We start from the raw sequence: 21,293 nt of genomic DNA on the forward strand, positions 1-21,293 counted from the left end.
AGATATCGACGAGTGCTCCTCCCTGGCTGGGCAGGTCTGCCGCAATGGACAGTGCATCAACAACATGGGGTCCTTCCGGTGCCTGTGCCAGGAGGGCTACGACCACACACCGGATGGCAAGAATTGTATCGGTGGGTACCTCCCAGGGTCCTCGGGGGGGTGTTGAGAGAATGACGTGTCGTTCCCCCATCTTCTCTTGCTTCATAGACACACCCCTTTGCCCTGGATTTGTATTTCTTCTTCCTAGAAGGGTTAGGGCCGTGATGGCAAACCCATGGCACGCGGAGCCACCCTCCAGAGCCTTCAGGAGGCTTTCCTGAAGCCTCCAGAAGGAGAAAAAGAGCCTTACGGGCAACCCGGAAGTCGATTCCTGAACTTCTGGTTTGCGAGTTGGGCCGTTTTTTGCCCTGTGCTCTGGAGGGCGAAGGACGGCCCAACACACAAACCGGAAGTTGAAACCCCCACCCTCCCACATCTGCACTCCGCCCTCCGCGTGTGACCCCCACGCATGTGCACGCGACTCCTCCACTCACCCCGCTCCCATGCATATGTGCATAACCCCCCACGCTTACCCTGCCACCCCCACGTATTGATTTCCAAAGGCTTAGCCAATGTCTCCTTCACCTGTGTAGTGTCGGAAACCCTCCCTGATATCCAGGGCAGGGACAGCAGCTCCCAGCTATGGGGAAGGTGACGCGGGGTTTTTTCTCTCCCACGCAGACATCAACGAGTGTGTCAGCCTACTCGGGAGCTGCTCCCCGGGAACCTGCCACAATTTGGAAGGTTCCTTCCGCTGCATCTGCCCTCCCGGCTACGAAGTGCAGAACGACAACTGTATCGGTAAGAAGCACAATGCACCACAGGCAAACGCTTGACGTTTGGGTCCTGTGCTGAGGGGAAGGATGTCTGTGGGCCCCCTCTGGCTTTGACGCCTAGGTGGCGCGTCAGGGAATAGGGTCCTCCCTGGGGGAGGGGTCAAAAAAGTCAAGATGACGGCCAAACCCACGCTTTTTTATGTGCATTGATCCATGGAAGGAGGGGGTTTTCCTGTTCCTCCCAGCGCTGAAAACTGCCTATGGATCGAATTTGGGGGTGACAAGAGACGGGAGGGGGGCAGCCTGTAATCCATCTTGGTGGGTTGCAGATATCAACGAGTGCGAGGAAGACCCCAACATCTGTCTCTTCGGCACCTGCACCAACACCCCCGGCACTTTTCAGTGCATCTGCCCGCCTGGTTTTGTTCTGTCTGACAACGGCCGGCGCTGCTTTGGTGAGTTTGCCAGCCACGTACGGTTATGATCTCCGGGCGTGGGAGGTGGGGGATGTTGTGTCACCACTCTCTGCGCGCATTGGAATACATCTCCCATCACCTCAGTCCAAAGCTTCCCCGCTTTAGGGAGCTGGGATCTCGGACGATCAGCCATCCTGCCCGCTGGAAAATTATCTCAGCGATATTGGTTTATGGAGCCCGTGGCAACATTCCTTTTCAGCGGGTGAGGGGGCGGGGGGTAAGTGGATGGTTTCACGTGCACAATTTAATCCCGCACGTGTGCAAATGGTGCCTTGCACACTCGCCTGCCACTTCCGTGGTCCGGTTCCCAACAGGTCACGGACCGGTGCTGATCCACAGGCAGAGGGTTGGAAACCAGAATCCGAATAGAGCTGTAAGGGACCTTGGAGGTCTTCTAGTCCAGCTCCCCCCCTCCCCATACAGGAGACCCCCATCCCATTTCACAGAAATGGCTGAATAGCAATAGCACTTAATAGCAATAGCAATAGCAGTTAGACTTATATACCGCTTCATAGGCCTTTCAGGCCTCTCTAAGCGGTTTACAGAGTCAGCATATTGCCCCCAACAATCCGGGTCCTCATTTTACCCACCTCGGAAGGATGGAAGGCTGAGTCAACCCTGAGCCGGTGAGATTTGAACCGCTGAACTGCTGATCTAGCAGTAGCCTGCAGTGCTGCATTTAACCACTGCGCCACCTTGGCTCATAAACTTAGAGTATGTACTGCTTTACAGTGGTTTTACGGAGTCTGCCTCTTACCCCTTCCTTCCTTCCCTCTTTCTGTCAAGCCGGCCTCCCTCCGCAACCAATTAAGAAACCACATAGCTCCATTTCGCAGAATTAAGAGTACTTTTACTGGTTATGATAAAGATAGCAGCTAAGCAAAGCAAGATCTGAGGCAAAAGCGCGCGAAATCATACATGCCAATATGTGACCCAACTCCCTCCCCCTGGTAACCCCATCCCACAGTCCAATCTGCAAATCCCTCAGGTGTCCTGTGAGTTCCATCTTCAAAAAGCATCATCAGGTTGGTGTTGTGGGCCAGCAGGAGCCGTTGGAGCTGCCACCAGACTCCGACAGTGAGGGGCCTTCTGAGTCGGCTCTGGAGGATGTGGAGGACCCTGGACAGGGTTCCGACTCCGAGCAGGGAGCAGAGAGGCTGATTGGCCACCAGGAGGCGCCTGAGCCTTGGACCAGTGGGGAGGAGACAAGGGAGAGTGATCCGGACACCAGTAGTGAGTTGTTCCTGGATGCACGCCATCAAAGAGCTACTAGGCGTCAGGAACAGTTGCACAGTTACAGGAGGTAATTGCACTCAGCTGGTGGTCATTAGGCTCCTCTCCAGACTACAAAAAGACTGCTTGCGCACACACCCCTCTTGCAGAAGTCAACCTTGCTGCCAAGGTCCTTATCTGTTTGTTATGCTTGGCTTTCCAGTTGGCCTTGGCCACCTCAATCACTATCTGCAGCATGCACAGTAGATGGTGAGAACAAAACTCCCTTTTTACAATCACTCCTGTACTTAAAACTTCCCTTCCCAAATACCAGGCCTCCCCCTCCCCATTTCAATGACAGCCCAAAGCAAGTCGCGAAACAGAGGCTGACACTTTCCTTCCTTCCCACTTAGACTTATATACCGCTTCACGGTGCTTTTACAGCCCTCTCTAAGCGGTTTACAGAGTCAGCCTCTTGTTCCCCCCAACAATCCGGGTCCTCATTTTACCCACCTCGGAAGGACGGAAGGCTGAGTCAACCTTGAGCCTGTGAGGATCGAACTCCCGGCAGTCGGCAGAGTTAGCCTACAATGCTGCATTCTAACCACTGCACCATCCCAGTTCGTTCACCTCTTTGATTGCTTAGCTGACATTCCTGCAACTCAACCAGGATCTACCTCCTTAGCAAGGTTCACCGACAAATTGTGGGCGCGTTTATAACGTCGCGGTTTTCTCGCCGCAGTTTTGTCGGCTTTTGTCGTGCGCGCATTTGACGGGTCACACCTTAGCAATAGCACTTAGATTTATATACTGCTTCATGGTGCTTTACAGCCCTCTCTAAGCAGTTTACAGAGTCAGCATATTGTCCCCAACAATCCGGGTCGTCCTCGTTTTACTGACCTCGGAAGGACGGAAGGCTGAGTCAACCTTGAGCCTCGTGAGATTCGAACTGCCAAATTGCAGGCAGCCAGCAGTCAGCAGAAGACGCCTGCAGTACTGCACTCTAACCACTGCGCCACCCCAGCTCATATAAGTTTATGGAATAAAATAATGATATGGACGGCACCACATGTTGGATCTGCCTATGGAGACCGCCTGGAGACCCCGTGGAGGATAGCAGAGTGACAGAGTTGGAAGGGGTCTTGGAGATCTTCTAGTCTAACCCCCTGCTGAAGCAGGAGACCCTATCCCGTTTCAGACAAGTGGCTGAATATTCTACCCCGGGGGGGTCCCCAATTTGTGGGCCACACCCCACTATTGAGCCATGATGCATTCAGAAACGGGCCACGTGAGGGCCTTGTCCCGTGAGCATCTTGGGCGCTCGGAGCCCCATTCGTGCATTCACGTCCACACGCAGGTGCCTCCCCCTCCCACGAAACCATCTCCTCTTTCCCCCCTCCAGGCCACCAACCGGGAAAGTTTGGGGAACTCTGTTCTACCCCATTTCAACAGGGAGTCTTGACACATCAAGTGTGCCCTGTGTGTTGGAGGTAGACTTCTCCTCCCGGTGAAGTCTCCGCAGGTTTGAGATCCCTAGAGATTCATTGAGATCCCTACAGATTCATTGAGATCCCTACAGATTCATTGAGATCCCTACAGAGGAGAATGTGGATTAGGAAAATATTAGAATGTGCGGAAACGAACAGATTGAGCCTGGCTCTCCAAGAGAAAGAACAAACCGATTATTATACAATTTGGGAATCATGTTACCGGTGGTGTCGAGAACAGAAGAATGAATAATAAAAGAAGTTTTCTAAAGTATAGAAAATGTATTAATAGTAATATAACTAATGGAGTTAAATAAATCACAATGGGATTGTTGTAACATTAGATACTTAAGGTATTGGAAATTAAGCCAAGATGAGAGTAAATAATGAATAAGATTGTATTTTAATGTTGGCACAAAATATTTGTACCCAGACGACACACTGGTTAATGGAAAATGGATTGTTTATATAAACATAAAATTTAAAAAAAAAATTAAGAAATGGGGAGCCAGGGGACCAGGAGCCAGGGACCCTCCCTCCCCTCCTATCCCAGATCTTCCCGGTTTCCTGACCTTATGTATCTCCCCCTCCCCAACATTTGCAGACACCCGCCAGAGTTTCTGCTTCACCCGCTTCGACAACGGCAAGTGCTCGGTGCCCAAAGCTTTCAACACCACCAAGGCTCGATGCTGTTGCAGCAAGATGCCAGGCGAAGGCTGGGGAGACCCCTGCGAGCTGTGCCCCCAGGAAGGCAACGGTAGGAGACGGAGAGCGGGGAGGGGGGAAGGAGGGGGAGGCCCGGGAGACCTTCATCATCATCATCATCCCCCTCCCCTGGTCTCTTTGATGGTTTCTCGCTGATGATTGGGACTCTGATGGAGACCCCTGCCTCTCCCCCCCTATCAGTAGGGAAGAGGCTGCCCCCTTGCACCCAAGGGAGTTGTTATGGCCCATCAGTGGTCAGCAGAGCTCGGACAGACTCAGACAGTGAGGAGGTTGGGGAGGAAGATGGGCCAGTCCTGGAGTCTGGGGGAGGCTCGGATGAGGGCTCTGTGTCGGAGGCAGAGATAGAATCAGGGCCAGCCAACACTTAGCTGCCTTTGGAGTCGGATCTAAGTGGGGCAGAAGAACAGCTGGAGCCTGTTCCTTCCCATAAGAGATAAACAGCAGCAAAAGGGGACGGGTGTTTGCAGGAGACAATGAATTCCTTAGTGTGAAGATTTGCTTATCTGAGAGACTCCTTGCCAAGTGTTTCCTTGTACAGCCGTTGCGTCTGGAAGCTATCGACCTGGCAGCTGTCCAAGGACTGATAAGGTCTGTGTTTGCAATTTATCCTTGAAAGACTGTTTGCCGGGATTTTGCTGGATGTGAATGCTAGGAATTCACATTAGCCAAATAAAAAGAGTGGTTTTTTGGGGGGTGACAAGGAGTCTGTTTCGTGATTTGGTGACGCCTAGGTCAGAACAGGAGTTAGGGGTCTTCCCCCCCAAATGGGAGCAATACAACCATTTCTTCAACTTTGGACATGGGTCTGGAGGAGGAGAGTGTGATAACTCGGGGCATGGCACAGAAGCAATGCAGGCAGGTGGCAGTTTAAAGCGCCACTTTATTGCTCCAAATTTCCCCAAATGCTCCCACGTTTCTGGCAGGTCCAGGAGCAAGGTAAACACACACACACACACACACACACCTCAAGCAGCCTCTGGTTGCAAACAGTCCAGCCCAACTCTGTGAGGACCACGGCTGCAAAGCCAAAAGTCAAGTAGTGCAAGAAGCAAAGGAGCAAGGCAAGGAATCCAGAAATCCAGAAAGAACGCGAAGAATCCAGGAAAATTCAATAAAATAGAAATTCAATTCAATAAATAGAAAATTCAAACGTCAGCACTCAGCGCTCCATGAAATTCAGTTGTTTGTTCCCGACAAACGCCCCTCCCCACAGCGTCTCCTTAAATCTCAATCCCCATGTGTGCCTTGTGAAGAGGGTCGGGGCGCTCTCCTCCTGAGTAGTCTGGTCATTCTGCGCTGTTCTGGCCTTCTCTCCACTCTCCGTGCTCTTGGATCAGGAGTGAGTGGCCCTTGTTCCTCGCCTGAGCTCTGCCTCGCATGTTCACTGCTTAGCCTCTCTTGGTCATCCTGCCTCCCTGCCTACAAGCCCTCCCAATTCTGAAACGCCTTGGCCTGACTGGGTCTGCCCCTCCACATTTTCCTCCAAAGCCAACAAAGCCACCCTGCGATCGCTCTCCCTCGGCTCCCGTTCTGGCTCGTCTTCCCCTGCAGACCCAGGCTCCAATGGGGAAACGTGTTGGAGATTGTTTAAAAAGCTGAAATAGTTGTATTGTTCTCTATTTTTTTCATTCTTTTTATATCAATTTCCATCGCTTCTAAGAGCCCAGAGTCCTCGCAACGAGATGGGCATTAAAAGTAAACCTCCACTTACGACCACAGTTGAGAATCCGAAATTTCCATTGCTAAGTGAGACCATTGTGAAGTGGATCTCGCCCCATTCTTGCTGCATTCGATAAGGGAATCACAGCAATGGTTAAGTGCTTTGTCCCTTCAAGACGAATCCGGTCCACAAAGGACCTCTAGACGCCGACCTGCCTGCTGGGTTTTCCCGTAGCTGGGCAGAGCTCGATATTTACCCAGCCGTTCTCACCGTGACGCTTCCGGAATCCCCTACACACAGGGTTGTTAAGGGAATCCGACTTCCCCGTTGCTTATAAGAAGGTTGCAAACCCCAGGACACTGTGACTGTCATAAATAGGAGTCCGTTGCCAAAGGTCTGGATTTTGATTGGGGATACTGCAACGGTCGTAAGTGTGTAAACGGTCGTAAGTCAGTTTTTTCCCCGTGCTGCTATAACTTTGAACAGTCACTAAATCACAGTACCTACATTGTTTGTTGTCGTTGTTGTTCTGTTTATATTTGTTTTAATTGTTTTCTAAGCCACCCAGAGTCCCGAGTTGCTTTGAAAAATAAATTCTGCAAATCCTTGACTTACAACCAGTTCGAACTTACGGTAGCACTGAAAAAAGTGACTTACAACCAGTCTTTGCACTCAACAATTGTCGTACCAAGGTCAGGTGATCAAAACCTTATCACTTGGCAACTGGCATGTACTTATAACGGTTGCAGCCTCCTGATCATCATTTGTGACACACACAAACACACAGCCACCTTCTGACAAGCAACGGCAGTGGGGGCAGCTGAAATTCTCTCTACGACCAGGTGGTTCACTTAACAACCGTAGCAACAACAAAAAAAGACCATAAAATTGGCCACAAGTCGCTTAACCTTTGCCTCCCTTAGCAACACATTCTGATCCAATTGTGGTCATAAACTTGAGGGCCCGCTGTAAAATGAGCGCTTGTTGGAAGAGTGACAGTAGCTTTTGCCTCTCCCATCCGCAGTTGCCTTCCAAGAATTGTGTCCGTACGGCCACGGAGCCATTCCGGGGCTCGGAGATTCCCGGGAAGGTAAGTACCAAGGCCAAGAGTGAATTTTATCTTGACTTCTGTTCCCCGTTGTGAATTTCCATCAGGATTAAGCAGCCCGGCCTTCATCCAGATGTTAAGGTAGGCTGCTAGGAAGAAGAAAAATTTGCCAAACGTCAGAAAATGTGCGAGTCGCAAAGGTGAGCCCAGCTCCCCCTGTTATCCCGAGGAAGCAGGCCTAAAAGATTTTTTCTTGATAAAATAGACAGTCCCAAAGGTTCCGGAGGCCACTGTCTGAGGGGACAGGAATTGCTTTGCAAAGCCTCGTGATCGATTAGAAAAATAAGCTGAACCGACAGCCGCTGTCAGCATCGGTTCTGCAAGAGCAGCTCTCGTTACGCTCGGCTCTCTTCTGCTCACACCGCAAGGTTCTCTGTGGAGGATGCGCTGCGGAATTTTATTGCTCAGCCAATTTGTCCCAGGGCCGGACACCGAAACACAGCCTACACGTCAGGATTCCAAGTAATGCACCCATAACGAACAGTACCCCGAGGAACGTTGATTCCTCAAGGAATGGCTTTGTTGGAAATGTCGTATCGGCACAGATCTGGTGAAAATTGACTCCCACGGTTTTCACCTAATTAAAAGTTTTTTTAAAAAAATCTCTTTCTCAAAACAATAAGTCAAAGGGGTCCAATCACGGTGCGGTCTGGCAACCGGGTAGCATCACTCCACCTTCCTCCGGCCAGGTGTGAGAATGTCCTTGGTTCCCAAGAGAAAGTATTTTGCTTTGGCTACAAAAATCCCCTCTTATCTCAAGTCGCCCCCCAGTGGTGAAATTTTTTTTTTTTACTACCAGTTCCTTGTGTGTGGCTTGGTGGGCGTGGCATGGGAAGGATACTGCAAAATCCCCATTCCCTCTGCACTCCTGGAGCCAGCCAGAGGTGGTATTTACCAGTTCTCCAAACTACTCAAAATTTCCGCTACTGGTTCTCCAGAACCTGCTGGATTTCACCCCTGCCCTCCCCCCCCCCCGGCAGCCTGGTAGTGGGTTGCGGCCCAAGAGTTAGGGACCCCTGCAGTAGAATAAGGTAGGTAAGGTAGAACAAACAACCTCGTTTTTTTCTTAACTTTTATGTAATAATATATATTAGACACTTCTATAACAACAAACCTGTTTTTAAAAATTCTTTTCACAACCCCATAATCCCTTGTTGGATGGAGACTGAATGGAGCTGATTGTTTACTGGCCGGATGCCTCTCCTGTCCCCAGTACGGAGTTTTGTTCGGCAGATATATTCTCATTCTGCCCAGAGAGAGAAATATCTGCCTCTACCTAGGATCAAACTCCCAGCCTCCTGATTGTGGGGCCAGAGCACCACCTCTAGGCCACCGCACCTATAACAACAAACCTATCTAAGCTACAAAACCCCAAATCAAAGTTTCTTTCTCCCCCTACCTCAAGCACTTTAGCAATAGCAATAGCAGTTAGACTTATATAGCGCTTCATAGGGCTTTCCGCCCTCTCTAAGCGGTTTACAGAGTCAGCATATCGCTCCCACAGTCTGGGTCCTCATTTCACCCACCTTGGAAGGATGGAAGGCTGAATCAACCTTGAGCCGGTGAGATTTGAACAGCTGACCTGCCGAACTGCAGTCAGCTGAAGTAGCCTGCAGTGCTGCATTTAACCACTGCGCCACCTCGGCTCATGTGCTTTATTGTAGCACATGAACAGGAGTCGGAAATCAATGCTTTTTCTTTTCCTTTCCCCTACACTTTCTCCTCTTCCCATCTTCCTCCCCTATTTTCCCATCTTCCTCCCCTATTTTCCCATCACATTTATTTTCATTTCTCCTAGTATTTTTTTCTATTTTGATAAACTAATTAAAAAATACTCAAATCAAAGTACTCTGCCCCATTTGGGGGAAGGGCTTGTGCCTTTCGAGAAACAGCCCACAACAAGTGTTCTATCACAAAGGCGCATAGTCCGTGGTGTTGCTCATTCCACGTGGTCTCCTCGGCAGACGTCAACGAGTGCGCGGAGAATCTGGGTATCTGTATTAACGGCGCCTGCATCAACACGGACGGGTCCTTCCGCTGCGAATGCCCCTTCGGCTACAACCTGGACTACACCGGGGTCAACTGCGTGGGTGAGTGGGGGCCACTCCGCCTGCCATCTCGGGAGAGAGAGGGCTGTTCAATCCCTACTTGAAGCTTTCCCTTCTAGTAGACAAATCCGCTCCCTTCCTTTCTCGTATCCTCGGCAGACACGGACGAATGCTCCATCGGCAACCCGTGCGGGAACGGCACCTGCACCAACGTGATCGGGGGCTTCGAATGCGCCTGCGACGAAGGATTTGAACCGGGGCCAATGATGACCTGCGAAGGTAATGCCCACTTTCTTTTCCTTTCGGTTGTTTTGATTTCTGCAGCTGTCCTTCTCACCCAGAAAACGAGGTGTCAGCTGCCACCTTATGCTTCCTCCCGTGGAGAGGATGGATGGGAGACAGAATTCTTGGGGGGAAGCAAAAGTAACTTCTGTATCTCCCTGAGACACTGCCTCAAGGTCACCCGGTTGGGAGAAGAAAGCATGTCCATACTAATCTGTTGTGGCCCGGCAGGAGCCGTTGGAGCTGCCGCCAGACTCCGACAGTGAGGGGTCTTATGAGTCGACCTTGGAGTAGGTGCAGGACCCTGGAAAGGGTGTCGACTCCGAGCAGGGCGAGGAGAGACTGGTTGGCCACCAGGTGGCGGCAGAGCATTGGATCAAAAGGAATGTTCAGGAAAACATTTGGGAGTTGTTTCAGGATGCACGCCGTCGAAGGGCTACTCGGCGGAAGGAACAACTGCGTAATTGTAGGAGATGATTGTGCTTAGCTGATGCTGATTAAGATCCTCTCCTGATTATAAAAGAGACTGTTTGTGCCACGCCCTGTTTGCAGGAGTCAACGTTCTCGTTCACGAATTAAGAGAAACCAACTTGGATAAGTGGTTTGCTGTGAGAAGCAGTGCTGTGTTTGTTTATAGGACTTTTTGCCAGAGTGATTATCTCTTTGTTTATTTTGGGCTTGCAGCCAACAAGAGTCTGGAGTGATTAAAACATTCTTTTGTACGTCAGTTTTGGCTTTCGTTCCTGGACGGAGAAGGGGGGGGGGTCAGAACACTAATCTACGCTTGAAGTGACCAGTCTGAAAAGATCTTGCTTGAGCCTAATTGGTGCCAGGAGTGGAGAATCAGCGATGGGAGGCAGTTAAGGGAGGGGAAAGTTGAGCTTACGGATGTTGGCATTCAGTGTGCGATTCTCAGTTCCGGTTATGCATCACTGCTATACGCTGTGCCTTTCCCAACAAATGGATTCCAGGATCCTTTCTATTTAGAGGATTAAGTGGTGGCAGGTCAACGACGAAGCAAGCACAAAAACCCACCATAGAATCAGAGGGCTGGAAGGGACACTGGAGGAACCCCCTTGCTCAAGGCAGGAGAGCTTATTCCACCCCAGACAATTGCCCCCATCCAGCCTTGAAGGCCTCCAGCGATGAGGTCGGGTCTTCCCCTCCTTCCTAAAAGCCAGCAGGTCAAAACTGTCAAAAGACGGAGGACCATCCATCTGTGCCTCCTCCTCCTGACCTCATAGACAGCCCCACGTGGCTCCTGAAGAAGCCCACAGCATTGGTTGTCCACAGATAGACTCCCTCTACTCTGGGAGGATCTATTAAGGTTATTATATATTTGAACGATAACCAAACAATTGTGTGTGAGTGTGTGTGTATGGGGGAGGGGGAGAGAGAGCTACAGTATATATACTGGTAGATGATAAATGGAAGATAGATGATAGCTAGATGACTGATAGATAGAGATAGTTAGTTGGTTAGTTGGTTGGTTGGTTGGTTGGTTGGTTGGTTGGTTGGTTGGTTGGTTGGTTGGTTGGTTGGTTGGTTGGTTGGTTGGTTGGTTGGTTGGTTAGTTTGTTAGATGGATAGATGGATGGATGGATGGATGGATGGATGGATGGATGGATGGATGGATGGACGGACAGACATATAAGATAGATGATAGATAGATAGATAGATAGATAGATAGATAGATAGATAGATAGATAGATAGATAGATAGATAGATAGATAGATGATAGACAGACAGACAGACAGACAGACAGATAGATAGATAGATAGATAGATAGATAGATAGATATAGATAAGATAGATGATAGGTAGATAGGTAGGTAGATAGATAGATAGATAGATAGATAGATAGATAGATAGATAGATAGATTGATATAGATGATTGATAGATAAATAGATGATAGATAGACAGACAGACAGGCAGGCAGATAGATATAGATGATTGATAGATAGATAAATAGATGATAGACAGACAGGCAGGCAGATAGATATAGATGATTGATAGACACAAACAGACAGACAGATAGATGATATATAGATATATAGATGATAGATAGATAGATAGATAGATAGATAGATAGATAGATAGATAGACAGATGAGAGATATAGATTGATAGATAGATATAGATGATTGATAGATAAATAGATAGATAGATAGACAGACAGATAGATATAGATGATTGATAGACAGACAAACAGAGAGACAGACAAATAGATGATAAATAGATAGACAGACAGATGAGAGATAGATGGATGGATGGATGGATGGATGGATAGAAAGAAAGAAGATAGACAGACAGATAAATGATAAATAGATAGATAGACAGACAAATGATAGATAGATAGATAGATAGATAGATAGATAGATAGATAGATAGATAGATAGATAGATAGATAGATAGATAGGAGATATAGATAGATAGATAGATATAGATGATTGATAGATAAATAGATAGATAGATAGACATACAGACAGATAGGTGATAGGTAGGTAGGTTAAGTAGGTAGATAGATCCATTCTATTCTATTCTATTCTATTCTATTCTATTCATCAGTGGAACAACCTGCCTCCAGAAGTTCTGGGGGTTCCATCAATGCAGGTTTTTAAGTAGATGTTGGAGAACCCTTTGTCTGAAGTGGCGTAGGGTTTCCTGCCTGAGCAGGGGGTTGGACTAGAAGACCTCCGAGGTCCCTTCCTAGTCTGTCATTCTCCTCTATTCAACTACCTCTTTCTGATTCTTTGTTGGAGGCATTTTTGCGTCTCCTGTTTCCCCAGAGATTCTTGGCAGCCGAGGCAAAGTTTTATCGAAATTGGAAAACGAAGCTGGGCATAAAAACATTTAGGATGAGTCGAGGCAACCATCAGTCGGCGGAATTGGATTCATTCCTCTTCCCTGGAGTCTTTCCATCAGAGGACGGCCCATCCTCTATCAGGAGGATCCTGCGGGGTGCAGGGGGTCAGACTTGATGACTTATTGAGGTCCCTTCCAATCTTCTGATGCTGCTGTGAGAAACCCAGTCTCCAGCAAGCGACTCCCAGTCTAGGTGGCTCACTGGGACCAGAGGTTTAGTCTTCCCAGCTGTTGGCCTCGTGCTTCAGCCCGTCCGCAGGGAACCTCTCTCTAGCAATGTGAAGCTGGATCTATAGCACGCATGCCACAGGTGGCATGCAGAGCCCTCGCTCAGCTCCAACGCGCATGGGTGCACGCCTCCCGCCGGCCAGCTGGTTTTTGGGTCTCTGCCATGCACGCGGGGAGGGGGGCAGCGCATGTGGGAGATGCATGCATATGCATGGAGGACAGGGCATATGCGCAGTGACGCCGCACGCATGTACAGGGGTGGGGCACATTACTACTGTAACGCTCTCTACATGGGGCAGCCCTTGAAGAGCATTCGGAGACTGCAGCTTGCCCAGAATGCAGCCGCACGAGCGGTTGTGGGTACACCTCGGTACACCCACGTCACACCTATCCTCCGCGAGCTGCACTAGCTGCCTATTGGTCTTCGGATACGCTTCAAGGCGCTAGTCGTCACTTATAAAGCCCTTCATGGTATTGGACCTGGGTACTTGAGAGACCGCCTGCTGCCAATCACCTCCACTAGACCGATTAGATCCCACAGATTAGGCCTCCTCCGAATTCCATCAACTAGCCAGTGTCGATTGTCAACCCCCCGGGGGAGGGCCTTCTCTGTGGCTGCTCCGGCCCTCTGGAACGATCTCCCCGTGGAGATTTGGACCCTTGCCACCCTTCAGGCTTTCCGCAAAGCCGTTAAAACCTGAGTTCCCAGCCCCACTCGAATTGTTGCGGCTGTTGATGAGTTCTTAATCTGTTTTGTATTTGTCTGTCTTTTCGTTTTTTGTATGTGCGGGATGCACACGGAGGCACATGCGCAGGGACGGAGCATGCGAGGGGGGTCACATGCACATTGCATTATGGTGATGAAAAGATTAGCCATCACTGCTCTAGTACAATGTGTGCTTGGGGCTACTCCAGGTGTAGTGTTTATGTGGAGGCTGCTTGTGGGTGGCTTTTTCAGGTGTTGATTGGGGTGTGGGTGGCCAGCTGTGAAGTCGTTGGCTGTGGTTCCGTTGTGCTGCCAAGCCCTAAGTACTTGGTGAGCTGTTAGTAAATCAGCACTCCTGACCACTGACGAGAGGCCCGTTTTCCAGGCTTCAATCCTTTCCCCGGCTGTTTTTGTCCCTGTTCGGCTGACAATCTTAGTAGCTGGCAAAATGGAACGTCCGTCTTTGTTCACGGTGAGGCTGAAAGCCGTTAACAGTTCACTCCTTCCCCATCTCTCCAATCTCCCTGCTCCAGATATCAACGAGTGCGCCTTGAACCCGCTGCTCTGCGCCTTCCGGTGCCTCAACACGCTCGGCTCCTACGACTGCACCTGCCCAGCTGGGTACACCTTGCGGGACGACCGCCGAATGTGCAAAGGTGGGGAAGGGGTCCCCTTCGCTGAGGGAAGCTGAGCCTCGATGGGGCCGATCAAGGAAATGGGTTCAGCTTTCGAAAAGGGAGCGGGTGAAGGCTCTCCCCTTGGGGAAGAGGGCCTGGGAGCCCCCCCCCAATAAGACTAGGGTTGCATGACAAGCGACGGGGCTTCTGTCTATTCCTTCCCGCAACACTCCCCGGGGCCCTTTCAGTCTTTCTTCCCATCCTCGTCTTCTGGGGTCGCACGCTAATAAAAGGATCCGGCACCACTTGCACGCAAACAGAACAAGGAGCCTGGGCCCCTCCAGGAGATTTAGAGGCTTCCCAGCCTTGAGCTCCAGCCACCCTTCAAGAACAGTGTAAGATTCTAGTCCTCATGGCTCCAAAGAGCGCAGAGAAGAGCAGCCGAGATGATGAGGGGCCTGGAGGCTAAAACACATGAAGAACGGTTGCAGGAACTGGGCATGGCTAGTTTAATGAAAAGGATTATGGGGGAGATGATAGCAGTCTTCCAATATTTGGGGGGCTGCCACAGAGAGGAGGGGGTTAACTTATTCTCCAAAGCCCCTGAAGGCCAGACAAGGAAGAATGGATGGAAACTCATCAAGGAGAGATTCAACCTGGAAATAAGGAGGGATTTCCTGACCGTGAGAACCATCAACCCATGGAAGAGACGTTGCCTTCAGAAGTTGTGGGGGCTTCATCCCTGGAGACTTTCAAGAAGAGACTGGACTGCCTTTTCTCAGAAATGGTGTAGGGTCTCCTGCTTGGGCTGGGAGGGGTTGGACTAGATGACCTCCGAGGTCCCTTCCGACTCTGTTAATCTGTTAGATAGAATTAGATGATTACGTAGGTAGACAGACAGATAGAAGTTGTGGGAGCTTCATCCTTGGAAGCTTCCAAGAATTGACAGGACTGCCATCTGTCGGAAATGACGTAGGGCCTCCTGCTTGGGCCGGGGGTGGGGGTGGGGGGGTTGGACTGGATGACCTTCGAGGTCCCTTCTGACTCTGTTAATCTATAAGAAAAGGAGTGGGGGGGATGCCCAGGAGGCCCTTCCGGCTTCACAATCATTTCCTCCTCCATCCCTGCAGATTTGGACGAGTGCGCCCACGGGATGCACGACTGCGACTCTCACGGGATGATGTGCAAGAATCTGATCGGCACCTTTGCCTGCATCTGCCCTCCGGGGATGCAACGGCGGCCGGACGGCGAAGGCTGCACAGGTGAGACGCGTTTTCAACCCTCAAGTTCCTAGTCCACAGGGCTCGGTCACAGACAGGCTGGGTGGATTTTCTCACTTGGTGAAGCCCCCATTTGTGTGTGGGGGGGTGTCCGGTTCTGGGTGCCACAGCCGCTTCCCGAGGCTGGAGGGTCATTTGTCTGAAATGCTGCACGGAGGAGGAGGAGGTTGGACTAGATGGTCTCTAAGGTCCCTCTCGACGCTTAACGACTCCACTTTAAATTTGGAGTGGGTCCGTTTGGGGCCTAAGCGGCCTCTGCAGAGAAGGGGCCTGGGGGCGTTTTAGTGATTTCGGTAAAGCGAAGGAAACGCTTTGGGCCTCCCTGGTGGCATCGCTCTGGCTCCCTTGCGCAGCCGGCAGAAGGGCCGAAGGGGGACACAGTAGCCCCCTCCCAACCCTTGAGGGGCTGCCCCAAAGAAGAGTGGGGGGGGGGTATTTTCACCAAGAAGCAGCGGCTGGAAACGAATCAAGGAGGGAAACAACCTGCACTCTGACCCAGCTCCCCAAACACGGCCGACCCCCTGAAGTGAACGCAAAGATTCCTTGATTCGGAGCGCCGGCAGCCCCGGCAAAAGGTTCCTCTCTCACAGCAGGCTTAAAAGGCCGGCCGGCTGGGAGATGAAGGGTGGTCTGCCCCATCTATTCACCTCCACCCCTGAATTTTATCCTCAGAGCTCAGGTGGGGCTTCTCCAGCAGCTGTGGCTCTTCCGTCCCGAGGACCGGCCCATAGATTTCCACTGCTCTCCTCTCCTCTCTGCCTTCTGAGCATCAGGCACTGGGCCCAGCTGCTCCTCCTCTTCCTCATCAGCCACCTCCAGTGCTGGGGGCTCTTGGCTCTCCATCGGAGGACTGACCGACGGTCCAGGTCCTCTCCCTCTCTCTCTTTCTCTCTCTCTCTCTCTCCCACCCTCCCTCTCTCTCTTTCTCTCTCTCTCCCACCCTCCCTCTCTCTCTCTCTCTCTTTCTTTATCTCTCTTTCTTTATCTGCCCCTCACTCCCCCTCCCTTCCTCTCTCTCTTTCTCTCTCTGCCCCCTCCCCCCTCTCTCTTTCTCTCCCCCACCCTTTCTCTCTTTCTCTTTCTCTCCCTCTCTCTCTCTCCCTCCCTCTCTTTCTCTCTCTTTCTTTCTCTCCCCCTCCCCCTCCCTTTCTCTCCCCCACCCTTCCTCTCTCTCTCTTTCTCTCTCTTTCTTTCTCTCTCTCTTTCTTTCTCTCCCCTTCCCTCCCCCTCCCTTTCTCTCTCTCCCCCACCCTTCCTCTCTCTCTTTCTCTCTCTCTCTCTTTCTCTCCCCCTCCCTCTCTCTCTCTCTGACAGCTCCATTCCCTCTTCCCCCTCGGAGCTCTCAGGTTGCCCTGATGCTGACCCTGACTACTACTACTACTCTGATTCGGCTGCCGGAGGGGCCAACGACTGACAGGCCACAACCCCTAGAACTAAGGAGAAATTTCCCGACAGTGAGAACAATTAGCCAGTGGAACCGCCTGCCACCAGAAGTTGTGTGCGCCCCATCCCTGGAGGTTTTTAAGCGAGCCACTTGAGAGCCTCCTGCTTGGGCAGAGGGTTGGGCTAGGAAAGCTCCGAGGTCCTCTTCCGACTCTGCTCTTCTGTTAGGGGGCTGGGCTAGAGGACCTCTAAGCCTGGAAGGGCCCCTTGCTCTCCTGCCTCCTGTGGCTAACGACTCCCTTCTCTCTCTCCAGACGAGAACGAATGCCGGACCAAGCCGGGCATCTGCCCCAATGGGCGCTGCGTGAACACGGTGGGCAGTTACCACTGCGACTGCAACGAAGGCTTCCAGGGGAGCCCCTCGGGCACCGAGTGCCTCGGTAATCCATCCCACCCCTGGGCTGATTTCTCGGGGAGGTTCAGGTGGGGGTGGGGGGGGCACCTGAACGGCTTTCCACTTTCCGGTGTGTGTTTGTGTCTGTGTGTCTGTGTGGGGTTGTGATGCATGATGAGATGTTTAGCCTCCTCCTGCTCATAATTGACTGGAACTGTTTTTCCTCCAGAAATTGTGGGAGGTTTTTAAGAAGAGATCCGTCTGAAATGTTCCAGGGCAGGGATGGCCAAGCTTTTTCCCCCTCGGGTGCCAAAAGCACCCATGTGTATGCTATCACTTAATGCCCCCCAGTAGTAACTGTGAAGGGGATCTTGGAGTCCTAGTGGACAAGCATTTAAACAGGAGCCAGCCGTGTGCAGCAGCTGCCAAAAAAGCCAACACAGTTCTAGGATGCATCAACAGAGGGAGAGAATCAAGATCACCTGAAGGGTTGATAACACTTTATAAGGCCTTGGGAAGGCCACACTTGGAATATTTGCATCCAGTTTTGGTTGCCACGATGTAGAAAAGATGCGGAGACTCTAGAAAGAGTGCAGAGAAGAGCAACCGAGAGGATTAGGGGACTGGAGGCTAAAACATATGAAGAACGGTTGCAGGAACTGGGTATGTCTAGGTTAATAGAAAGAAGGACCAGGGAAGACATGATAGCAGTGTTCCAATATCTCAGGGGCTGCCACAAAGAAGAGAGAGTCAAGCTATTCTCCAAGGCACCTGAGGGTAGAACAAGAAGCAATGGGTGGAAACTAATCAAGGAGGGAAGCAACTTAGAGGAGAAATTTCCTGACAGTGAGGACAATGAATCAGTGGAACAGAAGTTGCCTCTAAAAGTTATGAATGCTCCAACACTGGAAGTCTTTAAGAAGATTCTGGATAGCCATTTGTCTGAAATGATGCAATGTCTCTTACTTGAACAGGGGGGGTTGGACTAGAAGACCTCTAAGATCCTCCCAACTCTGTCATTCTGTAAGGGTCTCCTGCTTGATTAGGGGGTTAGACTAGAAGACCTCCAAGGCCCCTTCCAACTCCATTATTCTGTCAGCCGTCCAAATAGCATCTGAAAGTAAATCAGAGTCCGAGGCAAAGGGTTCCTCAAAGTTCCAATTGATGAAGAGAGCCACGTTGGCACATCTGGGAAAACCCGAATCTGAAGGCTTCCTGGTTTTCCCCACCTAGTTGAAAGTTCAAGATCTTCCCCCCCACACACCCACAAGTCCATCCCATGGTCCAATCTCCCACTGCCACGCTGGCAGCTTCCACCCATCCAGTTCCGGTCAGGTGCAGAGATGCAGAGACAAAGGATGACCTTGGATTTCTAGAAAGAATGTTGTTATGGCTACATGGCATCTAACTCCGTACAATCCCCCCTCCCATTTCCCCACAATCGAAACCGTATAGTAGAATAATAGAAAGTGTGGAAGGCCCAAGGCCCAAAAGGAAAATGGCTGCATATTCTGGGATTCTGTAAAGGGTCTCCTGCTTAAGCAGGGGGTTGGACTAGAGGACCTCCAAAGCCCCTTCCAACTCAGTTATTCAGGGATTAACCAGCCAGCCACCTCAATCCCCAAAAGAAAGGAGGAATGTCAGCCGAGGTCCATTTTAATAAGCCTTCAAGGGCACGCCTGCCCTCTCTGACTGCAAACACCCGCGAGCGCGTTTCCCCCCAGGGGACCCCTGACAAACAGGCCTGGCACACTTCGAAAAGGAACTTTTGCTAGAGTCACCCAGGTTTATTTTTATTCCATCGGATAACGTCGGGCAGGGCGATTGTCTTCCAACCTTGGATATTTTCCTATCCGCCCTTTGTGGTTTGAAAATAAATTTGAAAAAGGGGGTAGAAGAATCACAGAGGTGTTTTTTTTTTTTTTCCTTTTTCTTAAGTTGATGAGATATTTAAAATCTGCGTCAAAGAGCCGAGGTGGCGCAGTGGTTAGAGTGCAGCACTGCAGGCTACTTTAGCTGACTGCTAGTTCGGCAGTTCGGCTGTTCTAATCTCACTGGCTCAGGGTTGACTCAGCCTTCCATCCTTCCGAGGTGGGTAAAATGAGGACCCAGATTGTTGTTGGGGGTGATATGCTGACTCTGTAAACCGCTTAGAGAGGGCTGAAAGCCCTATGAAGCGGTATATAAGGATAACTGCTATTGCTATCTATCTATCTATCTATCTATCTATCTATCTATCTATCTATCTATCTATCTATCATCTATCTATCTATCTAATCTTCTTATCCTATCTATCAGCCATCTGTCTTTTTCTGTCTCTCTAACTATCATCTAGCTAGCTAGCTAGCTAGCTAGTTATCCACTCCATCTCTCTCTCTCTCTCTCTCTCTCTCTCTCTCTCTCTCTCTCTCTCTCTATCTATCTATCTATCTATCTATCTATCTATCTATCTATCTATCTATCTATTCTATCTCTCCCTCCCTCCCTCTCTCTATATCTATCTATCTATCAATCTTATCTATCTAGCTATCTAGCTAGATAGCTAGATAGCTAGATAGCTAGATAGCTATCATCTATCTATCTATCTGGGTGAAATGAGGACCCAGACTGTGGGGGCGATATGCTGACTCTGTAAACCGCTTAGAGAGGGCTGAAAGCCCTAGGAAGCGGTATATAAGTCTAACTGCTATTGCTATTGCTAAATCATTTTCGGTCCTCATCTTAAGTCCAGAATGGGAGCCCAAAATTCCTGTCGCCAAACAAGGCAGTTTTTAAGCGTGCCTGGTTTTGCAACCTTTCCTGCCCCACTGTTAAATCACTGAAGGTTTTTTTTTTTAGTTAATCACTTAACTATTACCCTATCTTGTATTCTGATTGGTGCAGGGCTACTCTCTAGGCTGTGTTTTGAATCCAGGTATGGATGAGGTCTCAGATGCCATGTGGTCAGTTGAGTAAAGTTCCAACATTCCTTCCCCCTGCAGCTGCATTGGAGAAGTCTTTATTATGTAAAGTGGACTAGCCTGGCCTTCTCAATGGCCTATTGACGAAGTGTGGATGGGCAGGAAGCTGCAGGCAGCTATTCTGTCTTTTTAAAGCATGTTTCTTTCTTTTCACATCCAGATAAATATTCTGCCCATTTCAATATTTCCTAGGATATTTCATTTTTCTGGGAGAGGGCTGGGTGATAACTTCCCACAGCTTCTATCTTGGATTAGATGCCATCCATTGCTTCTTGTCCTGCGCTTCTAGTGCTTTGGAGACTAAGTTAACCCCTTCCTCTTTGGGCAGCCCCTCAAATACTGGAAGGCTGCTATCCTGTCCCCCCCTAATTCTTCTTTTCTCTAGACTGGCCAAACTCAAATCCTGCAGCCGTCCTTCGTATGTTTTAGCCCCCAGGCCTTTAATCCTCTTAGTTGCTCTTCTCTGCATTTTTTTTCCAAAGTCTCCACATCTTTTTTGTAACGTGGGGACCAAAACTTGGTGCAGTTATTCCAGGTGTGGCCTTACTAAGGCTTTACAAAGCGGTACCAAGACTCCACGTGATGGTGAGTCTATGCTTTTAATTCTCGACCGTTTTGCCTCTGATGTTCTTCTCTTTACTTTCCCAGTTTCCCTGACAATAGAAAGTAAAAAAAAAACTGATCCAGCCATTACAGAGATTATAAAGAAATTATAAAATGCTTCATCCCGCTAACGCATCGCCTGGCCATTGGCCAAGCCCGCAGGCCAAGTCCGAAAGGGGACACGACTTAATCAGTGGCCAAAGAAAAGTGTATTTGTCCAAACCAGGAGGAAGAATTCTCTAGCCATGCCTTTCCAAAGTCTGCCTTCTGCCTCTTTCCCACGTAATGGAAAATATCGCATTTCAGGGGAGCATTTCACCGCTCCCGGACAATTTGGGCAAAAACATCAGGAAGGTTTCATCTCCAGATTTCGTTTCTTGAATAGCTAGTTAAATATTTAACGAAATATTGAATGTTTAATTAAAAAGTGGCGGGAGGGAAGAC

General features: G+C 49.9%; 1 protein-coding gene across 1 annotated transcript in view; it reads left to right on the top strand.

Moving 5' to 3' along the window:
- FBN3 (fibrillin 3) overlaps positions 1 to 21,293 on the top strand; it is a 135,497-nt gene that overhangs the window by 103,413 nt on the left and 10,791 nt on the right. Inside the window, 11 exon segments of the mRNA XM_087705873.1 lie at positions 3 to 131; positions 721 to 840; positions 1,145 to 1,270; positions 4,595 to 4,747; positions 5,970 to 5,972; positions 7,401 to 7,466; positions 9,449 to 9,574; positions 9,692 to 9,811; positions 14,146 to 14,268; positions 15,360 to 15,491; positions 17,207 to 17,332. Of these exon segments, the coding sequence (XP_087561999.1) occupies positions 3 to 131; positions 721 to 840; positions 1,145 to 1,270; positions 4,595 to 4,747; positions 5,970 to 5,972; positions 7,401 to 7,466; positions 9,449 to 9,574; positions 9,692 to 9,811; positions 14,146 to 14,268; positions 15,360 to 15,491; positions 17,207 to 17,332 (1,224 nt within the window).

The sequence above is a fragment of the Thamnophis sirtalis genome, unplaced genomic scaffold, assembly GCF_051295495.1.
Source record: "Thamnophis sirtalis isolate CommonGarterSnake01/CBP01778 unplaced genomic scaffold, rThaSir2_p1.2 scaffold_1, whole genome shotgun sequence".
Classification (NCBI taxonomy): Eukaryota; Metazoa; Chordata; class Lepidosauria; order Squamata; family Natricidae; genus Thamnophis; species Thamnophis sirtalis.